The sequence below is a fragment of the Plecotus auritus genome (assembly GCF_963455305.1).
Source record: "Plecotus auritus genome assembly, chromosome: 3".
Classification (NCBI taxonomy): Eukaryota; Metazoa; Chordata; class Mammalia; order Chiroptera; family Vespertilionidae; genus Plecotus; species Plecotus auritus.
The window spans coordinates 227,604,616-227,625,993 of NC_137772.1; the positions used below are offsets into that span (position 1 = coordinate 227,604,616).

Consider the following 21,378-nt stretch of genomic DNA (forward strand, 5'->3'; position numbering starts at 1 on the left):
GCACACGCTGCTAACAGAGACCCCATTGGCCAATAGCGATGGGACATGGGCGCAGGCGCGGTTGCTGTGGTTGCCATTGGCCAAATCCCACGAGGCAGGCGCAGTCCCAGAGTGGGGGGGCAACCCCATTGGCCAAAGTCCAAGGGGCTCTGGCGCAGGCTCCAGGGCGGCAACCCCATTGGCCAAGCTCCGCGAACAAACAAAGCGGAAGGCGCAGGCGCAGGCGTGGTCACCCCATTGGCTGAGGGCGGTGGGAGCAACGTGGCCACGTGCAGGGACCTCGGGCAGCTGGACGCTGCGTGGACGAGGCTGCGCCAGCCATGTTGCGCCTCGCGGCCAAGGTGGTGGCCTTCTTCTGGAGGAGGGCAGACGGCCCCGAGGAGGAGACCGGGCTGCGGAGGCTCGAGTCCGCGGAAGGTGCCTCGCGGGGCCGTGGGCCAAGGCCGGGGCTGCGGGCGGGGCGGCAGCGGTCCCCAGGAGTGAGGCCTCCCCCGGGGAGAGCACAGTCAGGGCAGGGCGTCCAGTCGACCTCTCACCTCCCCCGCAGGCGCGTCCGGGCTCTGGCCTGTGGACGTCGCCCCTCCTCCGGGCTGTCTGCACCCTGTGGGCTTGGAGAGGCAGCTCGAGCCCAGACTCCTCTCCAGGGGCCGCGGGGCGGACGTGACCTGTGCTCCCAGGTGTCTCGCGTGTCTGGGAAGCCCAGAGCAGGTGCAGGGAGGGCTCAGGACACGGGCTGCCGCAGCCTTGTCGCCAGCAAGTGGGGAGGGTCCCTGGACCCCCCAGGCCAGGCCTGGAATCTCTTGCCTCATTTGGTGAGAGAAACAATCTCCTGACGCTGCCGCCGAAGTGGTTGGGTGTGAAAAAGCAAAAAAAAAGGCAGTAGGAATAAGTCCTCGGATGCTGCATCACTGACCATAACTGTTCGCTGATGCCCTAGCCTGCGCCACCTCCCAGTCTAGGCATCGCGCCCGCGTCTGTCCCGCCGGCAGCGCCCTCGGTGGCGGCTGTCACCAGGCCCCCTTTACGGGGGTAGGGGTGTGGGGGGCAGGGGGCAGGCACGAGGTGGTCAAGGACCCGGCCGAGGGTTCCACGTGGCAGTGGGAGAGCTGGCGATAGAGCACCAGGCAGCCTGCCTCCCACACCCGACTTCCTGAACTCTCCCCGGGAGGGCTCTGCAGCCCCCGTGGGTGCCCTGCACCCCACCTCCCTCCAGCAGGGCCGAGGTGTAGGGCGGGCTCGGGCTTGTGGTCAGTGGAGCCGCTCTGTGTGTCCGTCCAGGTGACACCAAGTTGAAAACCGTGCAGGGCGTGGTGACGAGGTACTGCAGCGATTACGGCATGATTGACGACCTCATCTACTTCTCCAACGACGTGGTGACCAGCAAAGTGCTCCTGAACGTCGGGCAGGAAGTGATTGCGGTGGTGGAAGAAAATAAAGTGTCCAATGGCCTGAAAGCCGTCAGGGTGAGGCCCGCCTTGGTGTGGGCGCGTTCTTGGGGGGGTTCCCGGTGCCGTCCCGCTCAGGTAGCCTCCGGAGACGCCCTGGCTAAGGGGGGGAGTGGGTGTACCTGCCTGGGCGCCTTTGTTCTGACGGCGGTTTCTGTTCTAAAAAAATCAGTGGTGGTCATTGTAAATCGAACACCATAGAAATGTATAACTCACAAGTTTGCCTACATTTTATACTGTGGAGATGAACACTGTTAACATTTCTATCTTCTTCTAGTCTACAAAAAATACTGTTAAAAATAGTAGTTATTGCCCTCTAGCCAGTTTGGCTCCGTGGATGGAGCATCGCTTGCGGACTGGAGGGTCCCAGGTTCGATTCCGGTCAAGGACACATGCCCAGGTTGGGGGCTCAATCCCCATGGGGGACGTGCAGGAGGCAACCAGTCAATGATGCTCTCTCATGATTGATGTTTCTCGCTCTCTCTCCCTCTTCCTTCCTCTCTGAAATCAATAAAATACATATTTTGTAAAAAGTAGTAGTTATTGGACCCTGTGGTATCCAGTTAGCAAAGACAATTAGCGGATTCTATTATTCTATTTTTATTTACAAATAGTATTTTTGTAATTTCTTGGAAGTGAAATTGTTAGGCAAAGGGTATGCACGTTTAACATTTCAATGGTTGTCTGATTACTTCCCAGTAACACTGTACTAATTGGAACTCTTGGGAGCAGGGTGCAAGGCTGTCTGTTACAGGTTGACAAGGACGTGGATGGCATCACTCTTGGGAGTCTTTGCCAACCTAATCAGTGAACAGTTATCTCATAATTTTACTTTTCACTTAAATTTTAAAATAGTTTAATATTTCATCACTTTTTTCCTATGGAATATTTTTGTGTCCTTTGTCCATATTTTTTGTGGGGCTCAACTTTTTAGTGAGAATTCTATTTTAGGGAAATTAGATCTTTTAAAGGAAAATTAGTATATGAAAGTGTTGCAAATATTTCCCCCAAGATTATCCTTTGGCTTTGTTTCATAAAGTTTTGTAATTAAATGTGTCTTTTCATTGTAGCTTCTGAGCTCTGTAAGAAACCTCAGGCCAGCCAGGAGGTCACGGTTCAATTCCTGGTCAGGGCACCTGCCTGGGTTTCGGACTCCATCCCCAGTGGGGGACGTGCAGGAAGCAGCTGATCCATGATTCTCTCTCATCATTGATGTTTCTCCCTCCTCTCCCTCCCTTCCTCTCTGAAATCAATAAAAATATATATTTTAAAAAATTATTCATTAATCCGAGAGCATGGCCATTTTCGCCTATTCTAAGAGTTTTATAGTTTTAGCTCTTAAATATAAGTCTTTGATCCACTTTGAGCTAATCTCTGAGTATGGTATTGGGTAAGGGTTTGACTTCATTCTTCCCTATGTTGGTATCCAGTTTTCCCACCATCATTGTTTAGAAGACTTTACCGTGGGGAAACCCTTTCTGCATTGAATGGTCTTGGGACCCTGGTCAGGTAGCTCAGTTGGTCAGAGTGTTGTCCTATTACACAAGGTTGTGGGTTAAATACCCAGATAGGACACACAAGAATCAATGAATGCATAGGTAAGTCGAATAACAAATCTATCTCCCTCCCTCCCTCCCTCCCTTCCTCTATCCATCCATACATCCATCCCTGCCTGCCCTTCTTTCTCTGCAAAATAAATAAGTTTAAAAAGAAAATCAATTGATCACATACGTCGTTTATTTATTTCTGGAATCTGTGCCTGTCCTCGTGCCAGTGCCAGTGTTTGATGACTATAGCTCTGTAGCACGTTTTGAAATCAAATGTGGAACTTGCAGCTTTGTTCTTCCTTTTCAAGATTGCTTTGCTACCAAGGCCCCTGAGAGACGCTATGAATTTTAGGAGTGTTGTCTATTTCTGCAAGAAGGTCGCTGGGCTTTTGATGGGGATTGCAGTGAATTTCTAGATTGCTTAGCATAATGTTGGCATTTTAATATAAGTCTTCCAATTCGTGAACACAATGTCTTCCCATTTGTTTGTGTCTTTAACTTCTTCCAGCCACTTTTTATAATTTTCAGTGTATAAGTCTTCCACCTCCTTGGTTAAATTTATTCCTAAGTTTCTTTTTGATGTTTCTGTATGTAGCAAATTGGTTTCTTAATTTCACTTTTTGGAATATTCATCACAAGTACTTTTTTTCTTTATTGATTAAGGTGTTACATATGTGTCCTTATCCCCCCATTGCCCCCCCACCCCCCACTCATGCCCTCACCCCCTGTCGTCCATGACCACTGGTTAGGTTTATATGCATGCATACAAGTCCTTTGGTTGATCTCTCCCCCTTCCCCCCACCCTCCCCTACCTTCCCTCTGAGGTTTGACAGTCTGATCGATGCTTCTCTGTCTCTCGGTCTGTTTTTGTTCATCAGTTTATGTTGTTCATCGCAAGTAATTTTTGTGTGTTGATTTGTATCCTGCAACTTTGCTGAATTCATTTATTAGCTGTAACGGTTTTTTAATGGAATAGGTAGAGGGTTTTTACATATAAGATCATGCCATCTGTAAAGAGAGATAAATTCACTTCTTCCTTTCCAGGTTAGATTCCTTTTCTTTCTTTCTCCCCCCCCCCTCCCCCCCGCCGCCCTTGTTGCTCTGGCCGCTAGACCGTCCCGTACTGTGTTGGCAGAGGGCCAAAGGAGGCACCCTCATCCTGTCCCTGATCTCAGGGAGAGGCTTGCAGTGTGTGTCGCTACGGACGGCGACGTTCGCAGGGTATTGCGTGCATGGCCTCAGCGTGTCTGTTCCTAGTTGTTGAGCGTTTCGTCACGAGAGCAAGTTGAGCTTCGTCACATGCTTTCTTTGCACCCCCTGAGATGATGGTGGTTTTTCCTGGCTCTTCCAGCGTGGTGTGTCACGTTGATTGGTTTTCTTCGTTGAACCATCCTTGCCTTCTGGGATAAGCCCTCCTGCTTGTGCATAATCCTTTTAATAGTTTGCTGCGTTCAGTTTGCTCGTATTTTATCGAGGATTTTTGCATCTCTCTTCATAGGAAGTATTCATCTTCCGTTTGCTGTTCCTGTGGTCCTCTTATGATGCTTTAATAGAGGTTTGTTTGTCTCTCAGGTGGAAGCTGTTTCTGATAAATGGGAAGAGGACAGCAAAAACCAGGGCGGAGGGCTGTCCGACTCCAGCCCCCGAGTGCTGATTGGCTGTGTGACATCGCTGATGAAGGGTGCTGGCTACATCAACCAGACCACATACTTCTCTCTGAAGAGCGTTTGTGAGGGTAAGCTGGCTGGGTTTCTCCTTCACATTGAAAAGTGGGTTTTTCCATTTGCATGTCTTGGATTCACAGTGGTGACGCGCATCCTTGAGAGGGTCAAATCGGGACACGTTTTGTATGTTGAGAGAGTCTTAGACTGGACGTCTGTCATTTGTGCTCATTCGTGGAATGCAGTCACAGTTTCTGAGTAATTGTTCCTTTCACATAATTACTGTCGCTACAGATACACAGAGGTACTGTTGTTTCTCAGGCACTTCACATGTTTTAAATGGGACTTGGGGATAACCTTGTACCTTTCCAAGAACATGTATCCACGTGTAATTGCACTTGTTTCAGCTGAGCTAAGATTTTGTTTTCATGCCTAAAGAAGTAAGTTGTCGGCGCCCTCAGTTGAGTTTAAGTCACTCACAGCCATCTGGGGTGCCTGCTGCGCACAATGGTGGGAAGGCAGCAGCAGGGGGCCCGAGACAGTCGCTCTTCCTCCTCCAGCAGGAACTGGCAGAGCTGGGGGCGGGGCTTTCTGAGCTGAACTCCAGCCACAGGCCCTGCAGGTCACATGCTGAGAGGTAGGCATGGCACTCCACCTGGGCTGCGCTGGCCAGAGGCATCAACTCGTCCTGCGGAGCCTGCTGTGTCACTTTCACGGCCACAAAAGCTGGGAGCACCTTGATGGCTAACCGTGGGAGCCCCCGAGTGAAAGTGACAGGTGGCTGGTGCAGTGGGTGCGCATCACCAGCTTCCGTAGAAACGGCTCGGGGTCCAGTGCTGTGCTCTGTCCTGTGAGCCTGTTGCTGTCAGGAGTGTTTATTGCAGGAGAACCAGAAGGCTGTACCTGGTTGTGGCTTTACGCCGGCACCACAGCCACCTGCCCACACTGCCCTCCGTCCTGTGTCAGGACTGCATTCCGTGCCACTGAGCTTCCCCGCCTGCCAGAGGGGCCGTGGCACCTTGCACCCTGCAGACCGTGGCACTGGCCACCGCACGGCTACCTGGCATGCCACAGGGCTGGTGGGCACTGCCAGCTCCCCACCTGAGCTGGCAGAGACATAGCTGCCAGCCCTCAGTTCCCCTTGTCCCCAGCTCCTGGGTCCCTGAGTGGGAAGGGTACTCATTGCGTCTGGGCAGAGCTGGTAGGGACAGGGCGTCGCAAAACTGTCCACCGCACGTGCGCCCACACCTTCTAGAAGCTGGAGGTGATGACAGGTCTACTGCTGAGCTTCTCTCGTTGCTGATAGTAGTTGGGGTTTAATGAAAAGTATGGGGAATACCTGAAACCAGCTGGGCTTCCGAGACTGTGCCCACCAGCTTCGTGGCTGCCCGACCTTGGGCCTGTCTGGCAGGGAGAGTCGGACTGAGGAGAGGAGGCCCTGCGGCCAGGTGGGTCTGGGGGAGACTCAGGGTAACAGTGTCCCTGTGGAAAGAGCACCAGTGCCCCGTCCCTTCCGAGGGGCTGGACACTGCGGGGTGGGGGGGCGGCCCTGGGTGACGCTGCCCTCCTGCCTTGGAGGTTTCGAGCCATGCAAGGGAGACTGGGTGGAGGCCACCTACTGGATCCGGCCGGGCACGTGGAGCAGCGAGGCCCTGTCGGTGAAGCCGCTGCGGTACAAGCGTGTGGACAAGGTAGGTGCTGGCCCTCGCTGGTCCCGGTTCCCTGGGGGCACTGGTGGGTCGCCGTCAGGTTCAGCGTTGGCCAGAGAAGGACACCTGGTGTGCTGCCCTGGTTCAGTCCAAGTGCCCGTGCCCTGCTTGTGGGCAGCGGGGTGCAGGACTTGAGCGCCTGGGGGTGGCGGCAGGCGAAGGGCCTTGGCTCCGAGGCCCCCACAAAGTGTTCCCTTCAGGTCATGGCTGCTGCTCCGAGAGCAGGGTCCCCACCCCCCGAGGTCCCCGGCGAGGGGAGGCGCGGTCACTGGGCCTTTGTTCGGGGCCAGTGGGCCTCCGGTGGGTGAGGCCATCGGCGCGCTGTGCCTGCAGGTCTGCATTTCCAGCCTCTGTGGGAGGAACGGGGTGATCGACGACTGTGTCTTCTTCACCCTGGACTCGCTGAAGCTCCCCGAGGGGTACGTGCCGCGAAGGTACGACGTGGTCAGCACCGTGGTGGTGGAGAGCAGCCAGTCGTGCTACATGTGGAGGGCCCTGTGCGTGACCCCAGTGAAGAGACGGTGAGGGCCCCCGCTGGCTGGGGTGAGAGTTACCTGCACTAGCCCAGTGGCCATCGGCGTCCACGTCCGGGTGGGAGGTGGTGGGCCGGGGGCGTCTCCCACGTGTTCGTGGTGCTCGATCGGAGGTGGGTTGAAGGCTCCCTCCTGCCCTAGGTCTGGCCTCGGTGACTCCATACTTGGTGGGTTTGCACCTTGTTCTTCAACACGTTGGCATTTATTTTGTGGGGCACACTGGACATGCCGCCTCCTGAGTGGCTGACTCCGTGTCGGTGTCCTTCCGCACTGCCCATGGCCCACTTCCCCAGGCGGTGGGCTCCCGCTGAGAAGCACCGCCTCTCCCTGCCTTTCCTCCTCAGCACCCACTTCCAGGGATCTCACCACACAGGGCCCCCAATAATGCTGCTGTCACCCATCTCCTCACTAAACGCAAGCTCAGCCTGGGCGAGGGGGGTGTCTGTGAGGGGCAGGACGGCGGGCGGGACAGACTGACTGCGCTCAGGCTGTGGGAGTGGTGGATGTGGCCTGTCACTCCAGCCTGTCCCGTCCTGTCTAGCTCAGGGTCATGGTCTTTTCCGGATCCACCGTGTTCTCTCCCAGCGCCGACCTCAGCACACGCAGTGATTTACTAACTGCGCTTCAGAGGGGTGGTGGCCAGCAGGGGCACCAGCTCTGCTGTGTGCAGTGGGTGGGTGCGGCCCAGGCCCCTGGCAGTGGCTGGTCCCTTCCTCCTCAGCCTCCTCGGGCAGCCTGGGCTACAGTGAGTCAGGGCAGCCGTCCAGGGGTTGCTGGTCCTCCCTGGGCCTGCTCCACGAGGCTCCTCCCTCATCTGCCTCAGAGCCGTCTTCACGGGGCACGGGGAGGCCGCATCCTCAGTGCTGGGCTGGCTGTGAGCTGGCCCCATCCTTGAACTCGGGTGTCCTCTTTGCCCCTCCAAGTGGGGCTGGGGCTGAGGGGGGAAGGAACTTGCTGGACGCCTGTCTGGGCAGCACAGGGTCAGGGCCCGCTGCCTGTGTGCCAGCACTGTCCCGGCCACAGGAGTGGGCCTGGCACCGAGAGGGCCATGCTCTGCCCCGCCAGGATGTCCTGCCCCCACCGGCTCCCTGTCTGAGCCGTCTCCTCTGCGCGTGCATCCAGATGCCACAGTGGTAGCCACTCAGACCACCATCCGGCCACCAGTTGGAGAGTCCACGGGACGACACCAGCGTGGTGTGCCACCGTGTGTGCCCAGCGAGCGTCTGCCCTGCTGCAGAGCTGCGCTCCCACTGTCTTGCACATCTGCACTGGGGGCGGGTGGGGGGGAGCCTGCGAGTCACTCCTGACCTCAGCCACCCATCACAGAGGTCAGCTGAGCAGCCCCGGATCCAGCCGGCTCCAGTGCTGCCCCCGCGGCCACGGTCCTGTCGGCACCTGTGCAGGAGAGGAAGGAGGGGGTGGGGAGGCCTGTTCAGTTGGGGAATTTGAGGGGCAGCAGCCAGCAGAGGGGGCGTGGTGCGAACGTCTGCATTTAGATGTGGGTCGGTAATGCCCAGGCCTACGTTGCTGAAGGCCTGCGCTCTGAGCGCCCCCGCAGGTGGGTCGGTGGGCGTGTGCCTGGTGGGCCTCCTGGAGGCAGTGCTCAGGTGAGCAGTGTCTGGAATAAAGGGGAAGGGGTCCGTGTAGGGAGAGAACCTTCTCTTTTTTTTTTTTTTTTTTTTTTTACAGAGAGGAAGGGAGAGGGATAGAGAGTCAGAAACATTGATGAGAAACATCGATCAGCTGCCTCCTGCACACCCCCCACTGGGGATGTGCCCGCAACCAAGGTACATGCCCTTGACCGGAATCGAACCTGGGACCTTTCAGTCCGCAGGCCGACGCTCTGTCCACTGAGCCACACCGGTTTCGGCAGAACCTTCTCTTTTAATTGTTTCAAATATTGTAAAGCAACAAAACTCTTCCCAAATGAAAGCCTGCTGTCCCTAATGATCAACACACACACAGCCCGCACCCCCCCTCCCCCTCCCCTGGTCCAGGACCACCTTCGTGGTATCCCCACGGCCTCGCCGCCTCCTCTCTGGAGCTTGTAGGACTGTCCCTCATCCTCAGGGTGGCTGTGTCCTCGCGGGTCCTCAGCATCAGGACTGCCCCTCACCCAGCACCTTGCCCTGCACCTGGTGTTTGGGGCCTGGGAGGAGAGGCAGATGGGCGGGGGCGGAGCCTGGGGAGGCAGCCTGCAGGGTGACGGCACTCTGTGGGACTCTCCAGAGACCACGCCTCTGCCGAGGCCTCCGAGGAGACCTGCGAGGCCCTTCTGCTGAAGAACAAGGGCGGCATCGAAGTCACGAGGGCGACCAGCTTCGGCACGCTGCGGGAAGGCTGCAGCAGGAGCCTGGTGGTCTGCATAGAGTAAGCCCTCACTCCCACCGTCCATGCTCCCAGCTGGGCCTTAAGAAATGCCCTGCCCGCTGGCGTTCCCTTTATGAAAGTGTCCCCACAAAACTTACTCAAACTCATGAAGGCATTTGCAGTCGCCACACACCAGTTCCTCGGACTCTGTTTTACGCTCTGCGCTGACGGCTAGCTCCCTTTGCGCAGGAATAAAGGAGACGTCCCTCAGAAACTGGTCAGCTGCAAGCTGGCCGGCTGGGACAGAACCAGACAGTTCCGGTTCCACTTGCTGCGGGAGACCCAGCACTGCCCCCCGGCACCTGCTCCCGACCCGGAGATGCAGGAGAGCTCGTTAGACAGAACCTATCAGACGTCGGAGAGCAGCGTGGCCCACAGCAGAGCAGTCTCTCCAGGTAGACGGGGTCCTGGCCGGAGCCCCGGCCAGTCTGTGGGCTCTGATGTGGGGCGGGGGAGGGACCGAGGTAGTTGGCGACCCCGGAAGGGCATTGGACACGCTGCTTCCTGCAGACAGTTCTGAATGGAGGGGAGGCTGCCTGCTGTCCGCTTTCCGTCCTGTCCGGTGATGGGCTGGGCGTGTGCGCACGCATGCGGGAGTCCACAGGCATGCCACCACTGCCACCGACAGCTGACCGCTGGGTCTCCGGTCCCCTCTCAGATGACTGTGCCTGTGAAGGAGAAGAGGAAGGAAGCAGACAGGACGGCTCGAGGAGGCAGGTCCCAGAGCCTGAGCCCAGTGGGCTCATCCCTCCTGCAGGAAGGGCCCTGATCGTGGTCACGTGTGAGGCAAAGTACGTGCTGCTGGGTTTCCAAGGAGTTTGACTTGGGACCTTTATCTTTCAGGTCCCGTGTGTGGTCCTCTGGGTTCAGTTTTATAAACAGGATTTGTAGCTCTTTTGATGGGACAAACTCACAAAGCGCTGGTGGAGACAGTGGCTTGAGTGAGTTCAGCTATGAGGCAGTGACCCCCTTCTCTGACTGCTAAGTGCCAGAGGACAGCTGGGCGCCCTCAGCCTGGGCCACCTCCCCTTCTGCCTCCTTCCGCATGTCCCGAGCCCCTGCCACGGCTGCTGGTCGCCTGTGGGCTGGACATCTTGGCCGCCGTCTGCCGTCTGCGTTTGCTAATGAATTGTAAACCCTTCTTGAATGTGGATCTGAGGGAGGCGTTCCCGCTCTGCTGTGAGCCCAGCAGCGTCCAACCGCGGGGACCTCGGGCTCCTTCAGCCCGGCACGCGTGCGGCAGCCCCTCTCCGTGCCCTCTGGGATCCTGGAGGGTGTGGGGCGGGGACCTGGGGGGCCAGGGCCACAGCGGGAGCGCGGGCAGGAAGCAGTGATACCCGTGTCTGGTCGCGCAGACGGTTCTGATTGAAATTTGGGGAACGGGTCTGAGGTTGGACAGTTAAAGAGGTGACTGTTTGGGGTGCTTGACTGTCTTGGGAACGCACGGCATTGTTACTGTGGAAAGTCTCTTTTCCCGCAAAAGAGCTGTTAACCACACAGGACTCTGTGCCCAGAGCCCGGCCGCCTCTGCCGCGGAGGCCCCGCTGACCGCGTCTTGTCTGTCCAAGGGCTGCCGGCCGCTGCAGGGAGCTCCTCCTGCTCTGCTTCTCCAGCTTCCTCATCGGGCGCGTCCTGGACGTGGGCGTGGTGAGCGCGGAGGAGGCCCTGATCGCCGTGCGGGAGCCCTTCCTGTGGAAGAAGTCCAAGAGCCCCCCGGCGCCCGCGCCCACGAAAACGACAGTTGTCGTGACCACGCAGAAAAGGTGCCGTGACAGGAGGACAGCGGTGTGGCCGGCACGCCCTCGCGGTGTGACCACCGGCTGAGGAGGCGGTGTGGGGGGCTCCTTCCACCCTTTACTTGGGGGGATGGTGTGTGGGTACAAAACTGTCTGCGGGCGGCCGGGGTGCAGCCCACAGTGCGCATGAGGACGGGGAAGGGGGTGCCTGCCACGCCCCGGCCGCCACTTCACCACCTCAGGTCCCCCCACCTCGTGTTCCCGACAGCCCAGCCTGTCTCCCAGGAAGGGGGCGGTGCTGGCGCCACCCTCACCTGCGTCCCATGGGCGCTGCCCTCACTTTACCCTGGGCTGTTGTGAGACAGTGCACCTGTGAACTGACGGCAGCCTGCACCGTTTGACACGTGCCGCTGCTCTTCCCTGGTCTCCTCTCCCGGTTCCCTCCCGCCATCTGTGGCCGCATCCGCTTTGCCCAGGCAGTGGTGGTGCTCTTCCTGCTCACGGCCGACGTGGTGACTCCCAGTGGCAGCCCCTCCCAGGGGAGGCAGAGCTGGAGGGAACAGGGAGACCGAGGCAGGCCCGGGCGGAGCAGCCGTCAGCAGCGCGCTCTGCGCCGTGGCTGTGGTTCCCGTAGGCAGGGTGCGGACCCCCTGGTTCCCTCCCTGCTGCAGCTGGGGCGGATGGCCCACAGTAAATGTCGGTGCCCGCTGACGGGGCCGGTGGCTGCCGCGTTGTCCCTGTGGTGACCGATGGACCTGGGTGTGGTACCAGATGTCTGGTGACGAAGAATCATTTCCAGCTGAATTTCTTTCTTTAGGAATTCAAGACGCCAGCTTCCAAGTTTCCTTCCCCAGTACCCAATCCCCGACCGGCTGAAGAAATGTGTGGAGCAAAAGATTGACATCCTGACTTTCCAGCCGCTGCTCGCCGAGGTAGGAGCAGCCTTGGCTACACGCGCTGTCCTGGCTGCAGGCTGCCTGGCGGGGCCCCGTGGCCTCGGGCCTTCTGCCGGAGGAGGTGTGTCGGCTGAGGCAGGCCACGGAGTGGGTGCGTGTGGCTGCTTCGCTGAGGAGCCGGGCGGTTAAAGCTCTCAGCTGTCATTCCATTTGGTGTGAACGGTCACAGGTGGGGGCCTGAGCCCCAGCCCCTCGGCCGCCAGGCGGGATCCCCGGACGCCCTCCCTTCTCTCTCCGAGGCATCTTTGCTAACATGGTCAGAAGTTTGACTTCTGCGTATGTTTTGAACTCCGTGACGCGTTGTGTTGTTTTTACGTGACATAACCGGTTCTCTTTGAGGCGTTCAGGAAAGGGGTCCTAGCTGACCTTTCCTGGTGCTGTGGGCCCCACGTGGGCCCGGCCTCGGGTTCTCCTGGGTGCTCATTGGCTTTTGGTCTGGAAAAGTCTGAGGAGGCTGCGGCCACCGGGCCGCTCCTGACGACACACCTGCTCTGCTTCCGGCCTGGGTCTGTCGCTGCGTCTACGACACTGACCGGGCCACGTGCCTCGGTGCCGTTTCCTTTCCCAGGAGGGGGTTTTCCTTCTACCCATCCCTGGCGCTCGGCTCGTTTCCTCTCGCCACTTCCCCTCTGCACTGGGTTTCGGACAGGTTCTGTGGCCGCATCTTCAAGTCGGCTCCTTTTTTTTCTGTCTTCTCTGTCTGCTCGATGTGCTCAGTCTTTCCTCGCCGTTTGAACATAAACGAAGCAGTTACAGCCACGGCTTTCACGCCTGTCTGAGTGGGGCGCAGGCTTTGCTGGGGCTGGGTTTTTCCTCCTCGTGGGGTCAAGTTCTGCCTTCCAGGCCGGGCGGTCTCACGTGGCTGCCAGACATCCTGGATCTCCCCTTGTTGAGCTCAGTTCTGGGACCCCGTTGGGTTACTCAGAAAAGCCGGACACTTTCCTGCATTGAAGCTTCGTTAGGTGGGAACAGAGGAGCACTTGGGGGCTGGTGCCCTCGGACCCTGCCCAGGGCAGTCCATGGCACAGCCGCATTGGGGCTGGCGGCCGCTGTCCCGGCCCTGTGTGAGCTCTGGAACCGGCACGCTCCACAGGTGATGGTCTGCCCCTGGAGACGTTGTTGGTGTCACATCTAGGGTGCTGTAGAGGCCAGGGAAGCTGCAGAATACGATTCACAGGAGGGTCCCGCTCTGACCCAGTGTGCCCGATGCCAGTGCCGCCAGGCTGGGAGCCCTCCTGTCCTGACGACGTTGCTCCCACACCCTGAGCACAGCCAGGCATCTCTCTCTGCGCTGCCCCCTAGGCCTCCCCGAACCCCCAGCTCCACCTCCTCACCACCCAGGCCACAGCTCCCGGGTCCTGTCCTGTGCCAGGGTCTGCAAACTATCCAGGTTGCCGTGGGCGGTTGTGGGGCTCACTGAGACACGTCCCGCCCTCAGGACTGCTGTCCCGCACGGCCTGTGGTCACTGCAGCCTTCCCTTCCCATGTTGCGTGTCAGCTGCTGTCTCCTGGGCATGGTGTGCTCCCCTGTGCTCTGCGCTCACTGGCGTGCGGTCGTTTCAGCTTCTGAACATGTCCAACTACAAGGAGAAGCTCTCCACACTGCTCTGGCTCGAGGAGATCCACGCAGAGATAGAGCTGAAGGAGTATAACATGAGCGGGGTCGCCTTGAAGAGAAACGGGGAGTTACTGGTGCTGGAGGTCCCTGGACTGGCTGAGAGCCGGCCTTCCCTGTACGCAGGTGGGTGTGGACCCGCCGGGGAGGAGCGGCTTAAACGGGCGCCATGTGGTCCCATTCGCTCGTTTTCTTGGTTCGGGTTAGAATGTCACTTAAAACGTGGTCAGGCCCCGCCCTGTCTCCTGTCACTGACGCCATGTGACGCGGTGGGCCCTGTGCTTCTCTAGGTGACAAACTGGTTCTGAAGACGCAGGAGTACAACGGACATGTCGTTGAGTACATTGGCTACGTGGTGAAGGTGAGAGGCCGCCGGGCGGGGGCCCAGGTGTGAGGACGGCGCGGGTGGCCAGGCAGCGGGCAGTCCCCACTGGAGACGTTGCTGAGTGAGGAGACGAGCAGCTGGCGTCTCGGGGAGCCCCGGGTGTGGAAGGCCATCTCAGAAGGCCTCTGGGATGCGAGTGTGGGTTGGGCCCAAGGCAGCTGCCGGCCAGGGGAGCAGGTTTCTGAGGGTCGGGGGAGCGACGGCGCCTTTCCTCCCTTTGCTCGTGTTCTTCCCCAGAAGCGCGGTCTCCGTTCTGAATGGCCTGCGGCTTCGTGAACGCTGCCCCGGTGTTTTGTAGGGCCTTAGGCTCACTGAGCTGGTCTTTCGTTCTCTTTAACTTCACGCCCGTCTTCCATGTCTCTGTCCTGACGTGTCAGTACGTGGTGGCCTCAGGCCTGAACCCGACGCTGGCTGTGCTGACCTCACTCTGGGCTCCTGCCGGTGATCCTCGCCCCGCCTCCTCACCCTGCCACACGGCCCAGCACCCCCGGCTGGAGCCCGGCCAGTCGAGGGTCCCCCCCACTCTCCCCACGCTTCCTCAGAAACGCCTTTCCTCCCCTCTGGTCCGGGATCAGTCTCTGCAGGATCGCAGTTTGCCTGGAGGGTCCCAGACGATCCAGTTCCTGGTTCCACTGGGAGGCGTGGTCCCGGGGCAGCCTGGCACCGTGGCTGTGTTCATGATGTGCAGCCCCCGGGGCCAGTGAGGGGGTCGGGAAGCGTGTGGGAAGGGCGCCTTGATTGTTGTTACACCGTTGCCCCTCAGACCTGTGGGGTGTGTCACATGTGCCGCAGAGACCGTCGCATGAAATCAGGTATAAAGGATGGAAGTTAAGCTGTTTGTTTCTCCTTTAGATTCATGAAGAAGATGTGACTCTTAAGCTGAATCCGGAATTTGAACAAGCATATAACTTTGAGCCTATGGATGTGGAATTTACGTATAACAGGTGATGCTTTTATTTTTAGCGCCTCCCGCAAACCCGTCTTCCCTCTTGATGGTGCTGCCTCCTGCCTTGGCCCCTGAGCATCAGTGTTGCAGGAGGAGACGTGGCCGAGGCTGTTGCTGAAGGGGGCCGTGAGGGGCTCTGCACCCGCTTGCAGGTCCTGCTTCCGCTCTGCGGGTGTGTGTGGCACCCCGTGTCTCAGCTGCCTGCTCTCAGGGCTCCTGCCAGTGCATCTCGGTGCCCTGCGTGCGCGTGTGTGTGCATCTCGGTGCCCTGCGTGTGTGTGCATGTTTCGGCGCCCTGTGTGTGTATGTGTGTGTCTTGGCGCCCTGCGTGTTGATGGGTCACCTCCGTGCCGGGCACTGTCTGGGGTCTCTCCCCTGGGTCTCTGAAGAGGGCAGGTACAGGATCACCCTGCATGAGCGTGTGGGCAACTCTCACTGGGGGCACAAGCCAGGTCCTCTCTCAGCCCCTCCTCTGTAATTCCTCTGCTTTACGGTTTTTGTCCTTCTTAGGGTCAAGTTCCCAAGTCCTAGGATGGTTCTTTCTGGTGGTTCTCATCTTGGAGTTTATTGTATCCCAGGCAACCCGTTGAAGATTTAGTTGAAGGGACAGAGGGGGGCTGCCGGGGCCTCGTGCCGGGACCCTCAGGTGCCATTTTTCCTGCTTCACACACACCCCCTCCCAGGATTTCGTGCTGTGACAGACGGGTCCTGAAGGTGTCTTCTGCCCTTGGAGCACCCACCCTGCACCCCGCTGTCACCCATCAGTTGGTTACCCAGGTGCCCAGGTGTGAACTCTGCAGAGTGTGGGTGTGGCCCAGGCTCTGCGATGCTGTGGCTCAGCCCCTGGGCCATTGCTGGTTTGAGGCCGGATGTGCTTTCTTGAATATCCGTCCTCATCTGCGCATCTTGTTTCCTTGAAGGTGGAGTTTTTATTTCTAATTTTTCATTCGTTCTGTTGTGTTAAAAAATAAGACACCAGGCCCCCAGTGGAGTTGCTGTGGTGCTGAGCTCCTTGTCACCAAACCAAGACCTGGCTTAATTACAGCGTCCACCCTCCAGGGGTGGAGTGTCCGGGTCAGTCAGGGTCAGCTCTCGTGAGGAGTCTGTCTGGTGGGCCATGCATGTCATGTCCCCTAAAGCAGTGGTCGGCAAACTGCAGCTCGCGAGCCGTGGTTTGCCGCTCTGTTGACTAATGAGCTTGCCGACCACTGCCCTAAAGGAAGTGAGCTTTCCGTACTGACCACTGTATTGCCCAGGACAGCCTCCCTGTTCCCACCTACGCTGCCTGTGGCAGTCTCACCGGTGCCGACCCTCGGAGCCCCTCTCTGCAGGATGGGGTGCTGCCCGGTGCCAGTCCGTTTTTGTAAAAGTCTTACATTTTAATACACCTCAGTTTCTCTTAACAGTTGTTTTCAGTGAATTTCAAGGGGGTAATTCTTTATAATCAGAACTAGAGGCCCGGTGCACGAAATTGGTGCACTCGGGGAGGGGGTGGTCCCTCAGCCCCGCCTGTGCCCTCTTGCAGCCCAGGACCCCTCGCTCCTTACTGCCCGCCTGCTCGCTGCTCCTTACCACTCAGCTCGTTGCTCCTCAGCGCTGCCACAGAGGCGGGAGAGGCTCCTGCCACAGCCGCTGCGCTCGCCAGCGGTGAGCCCAGCTTCTGGCTGAATGGTGCCCCCCCGTGGGAGCGCACTGACCGCCAGGGGGCAGCTCCTGCATTGAGCGACCTGTTCCACTGTTCGGTCAATTTGCATACAGTAAGTCCTCGGGTTACATCAAAGATCGGTGATTTTCGCCATAAGTCGGAACCCGCTACATAAGCACCTACGTCACTCACATGGAGCACATACACAGCAGAAATGAAGTGAAACAGTAAAAAAATTTAAAAGAAAGATAACTCCTGACCTTGTGGTAAATCCATAGTAAAAAACATAAAGCACATATGTATATGCGTCGAAACGACGGAACTTTTTTTTTTTAACAAATAAATGGGGAATGGCGACGTAACCATGAAACGATGTACGTCGAGTCCGATGTAACCGGAGGACTGCCTCTATTGGGCTTTTATTATATAGGATTGCTTTCTGGTTGATGCAGTAACATTAGTATTTCCCTAACGCTTCACACTGTGTTTTTATTTTTTTCTACTTGCCCCCTCGTGCATTGAACATCCCTGGAAGAAGGGAGTCTGTGTTGTCCTGACGGGCGCAGTATTAGGGTTTTCCTACAAAGCAGACGCTGGCACCACCTGCGCTCCTCCGGACTCCTGGCCTCGGTGCCGTGAGAACCCGGGAGCTGGCAGTCTCCACGTACTTCGAAGCGTGCGTCAGCGTTGGACGCGGTTGCCATCAGGTGCAGCTCCGCGCTGGCCCTGGTGTGCAGCCTCGACCGCAGGGTTTGTGCGTCTTCTCCCCGCAGGACCACGAGCAGGCGGTGTCACTTTGCATTGGAGCACGTCAGCCACTTGGGAGTGAAAGGTACTGTTGCCGTGGTGCGATCCGTGATGCGCCCGGGGGTCCTGTACGCGTCGTGTACGTTTGCACGAAGCAGTCTCCTCTGTCACGCATGAGAAGTAACGCTGGGCTGGCGGGTGTGCTCAGCGGTTAGAGCGTTGGCCTGTGCACTGAAAGGTCACGGGTTCAGTTCCACGTACCTGGGTTGCAGGTTCCCTGTGCCAGTCGGGGCGTGTGCGGGAGGCGACCAGTTGATGTCTCTCACATCAGTGTTTCTCTCTCTCCTTCCCCTTCCCATCCACTCTCTCTAAAGTCAATAGAAAAAAATCCTCAAGTGAGGATTAACCAAAAAAAAAAAAAAAAAAAAAGTGAAACTGATTTCCAGTGTTGTTTTTCCCATTGGGAAGTTTCCGTGTTACCTCATTTCAACGGTGTAAAAATAACACTTGAGTCATTGGAAATAAAGCCATTGCACTCTGTTCTCCCCTCTTCATGGAATTCCTTTCATACCTGCAAGTAGACAAATCACGGCTTTTGGTCCAGAGCACGTGCTGGGCTGGCGTAGCTGTGGCTGACGCGTCCACGGGGCACACGACACGGGCACTCGGGGCTGCTGCACACAGCTTTTCACCTTCTTACTCGTCTTTTTAACGCTTTTCAGTGATACCTACCTTGTTGCCCTTTCTCGTTTTCAAAGTGTTGTTTCCAGAAGAAATCATCTTACAGTCTCCCCAAGTGGCAGGCAGTTGGGACTGTGCACAAGACAGCAAGAACGATGGGCAGCCCACCCCCAAGGTACGCCTGCCGCCGCGTCTCAGCCCGCGGGAGCGCTCAGGTTGGCGGGGCATGAGCCACAGTTAGGACAGAGCTGGGATACCGGGGAGACAGCGGGAGCCCGTGGTTCTGTTTAGGAGTGTGGGGGGGGGGCGGTGCGTACATTCAGACAGGCCATTGTGTGATGGCTTGTATGAGAAGTGTCTGAAGGATACACCCCCAGCGGGTGGCCAGCATTTGCAGTCTTTGTGAACGTCATGAAGGCAGTTTGATTTTTACTTAAACGGTCCCGTCTCTAAATACTGAGCCACGTGTTTTCATGGGTGAACGCGGAGGGGTTTGTTCTTGGTCATGTGTCCAGTGACAGAGAAAGCCTCCTGTCACGGTGGGCGTGTCCCCGAGGGCCCTGCGCTGGTGTGATTCAGTTTTGTGAGCACGTTTTAAGCTTATACTAAGTACAGGTTTTTAAATTGTATCCAGTGTTTAGAAACCTTTTACCATTTCCAGCCCCCTCCAGAAACGCAATCATCACAGTGTTAGAGTGCCACACAGCCTCAGGGACCCTGTAAGGAGAGAGCAGAGGTCCCACCGGGGCACCTGCTGGGTTTTGTGTGGATCCGTGTTGTTCGGCCACAGACCAGAGGCATCGCCCTGTCCCGCCCAGCCTGCCTGGTCGCGGAGGCTGCGATGCCACGCCGTTTAGGTGGCTCGCCTTCTGCATGGGCTAAGTCTTGATACTTTTAAATGCGGAGCATTGTCTTTTCACGGACTGGCTGGGTGGTGGGTAAACGTGGCGGCATTGCACACCTGAGGCAAGGTGAGCTCAGGGACTGGAGTGACCTTCCAGACAAAATCGTGACACCAGAGTTCAGACACTGGGTCGACATCGCCGGGCACGCATCCTGCAAGGAGGCAAGTGAGGCGGGCCCTGTGACAGCAGCCACAGCCCTGGGAGAGGCTGCGGGCCGGGAGCAGGGGAGCGGGGGAGGTCACAGGGCAGAGAGGCTTCTGAGGGGAAGGACCCTGCGCCCACAGCCAGCAGGGCACCTCGGACGGACGTGAGCACCGTTGACAGAAGCAGCGGCACTTGCTTACCTAAGGGAGTTGTCACCTGCGCTCTCGCGCTCGGGTGCCCGCTGCGGAGGAGGCTGGGGCCCGGCTCTCGCTCGCCCTGACTGGCAGGAGGCGCACTGGCTGAGTCAAAGGGAAGGCCTTTGTTTGGGAGCCTTCGTCACAAACTTAGCGACTTAGGTTTCTTGTGAAAGGGGATTCAGAAGAGAAACATAATCGGTGTGGCAGCGTTGCACGGGCTGTTCTCTGTTTGTCACGCTTTCAAGGGGGTGTGGCCTGTGGTCCGTGCAAGGACACCACGCTGTTCAGGACACCAAGCCAGTGTTGCATGGGGAGACGGCGACGTTTTCTCTTTAAACTGAGCCCCTGTGAACACAGAGCGTTTCTTAAACCATTGGGGGGGGGGGGTGTCGTGATTATTTCTAGAACGGGGACGCTGAGAAGGAGCAGCCTGAGCCTGCCACCAAGACGAGCCAGGCGGGTGCCCAGGACACACAGGGGCCGGCGGCCTTGGCTGCAGAGACAAGTCACCTGGGTGCGTATTGTGGGGCGGTGACCGCGCCTGGGACTAGGCCCTCAGAGGCTCGCTGTTGGGGTCAGGTGTGGTCACGAGGGTTGAGTGACGGGAAGGTGAGCGAACACTCTTGTCACGACCAGAGACTTCTGATGGTGGCCTTTCCTGGCGCTGCTGCCGTGAAGGGGGAGACAGGGAAGGTCCTGTTTGCTCTCGGACGCTGACTCCCGAGCTGCGCAGGCAGCGCCAGGGCAGGTCCAGCCCCGCCTCCTCTGTGGCCTCCTGCGCCCCCGGCACTGCCACTGCGGGAGCTTCCCCGCTGACTCCGGGGGCCTCCGGGGGCCGGTGCTGCTGCTATCTTTGTGCCCAGCTGCTCCGGCTGTTGGATGTCGCCCGACCCTGTGCCTCCCTTGGATCAGGTGAGGAGCTGCAGCCCCCGGGGGCCCAAGAGAAGGAGTTCTTCAACCCCCTGCTCAACGAGAACCAGCAGCTGGCCGTGCGCAGGATCCTGAGTGGCGACTGCCGCCCCCTCCCGTACGTCCTCTTCGGGCCTCCTGGCACTGGGAAGACGGTGACCATCATCGAGGCTGTGTTACAGGTGACGGGGCAGCGCGGTCACCGTGAGCTTGGCTGGGGGGGGGTGGGGGTTGGCGGCAGGAATTCTGTGTCTGTCACACGTGGATCAGAGCTTGAAAGTTCCGGCTGCTTGTGTTTAGCTAGGTCCGTCGTGTGTTGTCCACGGGCTGTGCAGGTCCGTCGTGTGTTGTCCACGGGCTGTGCAGGTCCGTCGTGTGTTGTCCACGGGCTGTGCAGGTCCGTCGTGTGTTGTCCACGGGCTGTGCAGGGTGCGAAAGCTTGTGCCACGGGGGTGGAAGGGAGCCTCCCGTTCTCAGGAGAGTGAGCCGCTCGGCCCGTCTCAGGAAGGGCGGCAGGGCCTGCGGGCCCCCTGCATCGCAGCGAGTGTGGGGGTGCCTGTAGCGCGGCATCACTCGGGCTCCGGATTAGCACACGTGGGCAGAGCGCCCAATGCCCTCCTGCAGGCGAGCGGGCCCTGGGGTGGGTCCTGGGCGGAGCCCCCACCTGCTCCCATGGCGAGGCGTCGCTGCTTGGATTAGCCCCGCGCTGACTGCCCCGTCTCCTGTGCCTGGTGAAGGTGTACCACGCCCTGCCGGACAGTCGGATTTTGGTGTGTGCGCCCTCCAACAGCGCAGCCGACCTCGTGTGCTTGCGGCTGCACGAGAGCTGCCTGCTGCGGCCGGGCACCATGGTGCGCGTGAACGCCACCTGCCGGTTCGAGGAGGTGAGCCTCCCCGTCACGTGGTCCTGAGCAGCAGTCCGTCCCCTCTGTCCGGCTCCTGCTGCCGTCCCTCCCTCACGGCCGCTGGTCCCTCCCGGGCCGGGGTGCAGGCTTGGGTGGTTTGCTTGTAGGGTGAAGGGCTAATTAACCACAGAGACCAAAGCTAGGAAATGAGTGATGTTCTAAGGAATGTTTGGGGGAGGATCTGCAGGATTATATGTTACATTCATGGCTCCAGAGTCCTTCAAATGGGGACTAAGTTGCTAAGAAAATGTAAGTATTTTTATTTAAGGAGACAATCTTAGGTCATTGCTTAGTCGTGACTGAGAAGTGGAACAGGACAGTGAGCTTGTGGGAGTCCTTCCG

The 21,378-nt window shown here is 58.3% G+C and overlaps 1 protein-coding gene across 1 annotated transcript in view; it reads left to right on the top strand.

Moving 5' to 3' along the window:
* Nucleotides 1–295: 295 nt before the first annotated feature.
* The window catches only part of MOV10L1 (Mov10 like RNA helicase 1), a 30,045-nt gene continuing 8,962 nt past the window's right edge, over nucleotides 296–21,378 (top strand). The window contains exons 1-17 of the mRNA XM_080660276.1: nucleotides 296–417; nucleotides 1,279–1,463; nucleotides 4,565–4,727; nucleotides 6,232–6,344; nucleotides 6,696–6,883; nucleotides 9,125–9,265; nucleotides 9,455–9,598; nucleotides 10,834–11,028; nucleotides 11,819–11,933; nucleotides 13,521–13,698; nucleotides 13,863–13,933; nucleotides 14,810–14,901; nucleotides 17,322–17,434; nucleotides 18,018–18,151; nucleotides 19,628–19,736; nucleotides 20,135–20,313; nucleotides 20,869–21,015. Of these exons, the coding sequence (XP_080516402.1) occupies nucleotides 321–417; nucleotides 1,279–1,463; nucleotides 4,565–4,727; nucleotides 6,232–6,344; nucleotides 6,696–6,883; nucleotides 9,125–9,265; nucleotides 9,455–9,598; nucleotides 10,834–11,028; nucleotides 11,819–11,933; nucleotides 13,521–13,698; nucleotides 13,863–13,933; nucleotides 14,810–14,901; nucleotides 17,322–17,434; nucleotides 18,018–18,151; nucleotides 19,628–19,736; nucleotides 20,135–20,313; nucleotides 20,869–21,015 (2,364 nt within the window). The 5' untranslated portion in view covers nucleotides 296–320. The remainder of the gene's footprint in view (nucleotides 418–1,278; nucleotides 1,464–4,564; nucleotides 4,728–6,231; nucleotides 6,345–6,695; nucleotides 6,884–9,124; nucleotides 9,266–9,454; nucleotides 9,599–10,833; nucleotides 11,029–11,818; nucleotides 11,934–13,520; nucleotides 13,699–13,862; nucleotides 13,934–14,809; nucleotides 14,902–17,321; nucleotides 17,435–18,017; nucleotides 18,152–19,627; nucleotides 19,737–20,134; nucleotides 20,314–20,868; nucleotides 21,016–21,378) is intronic.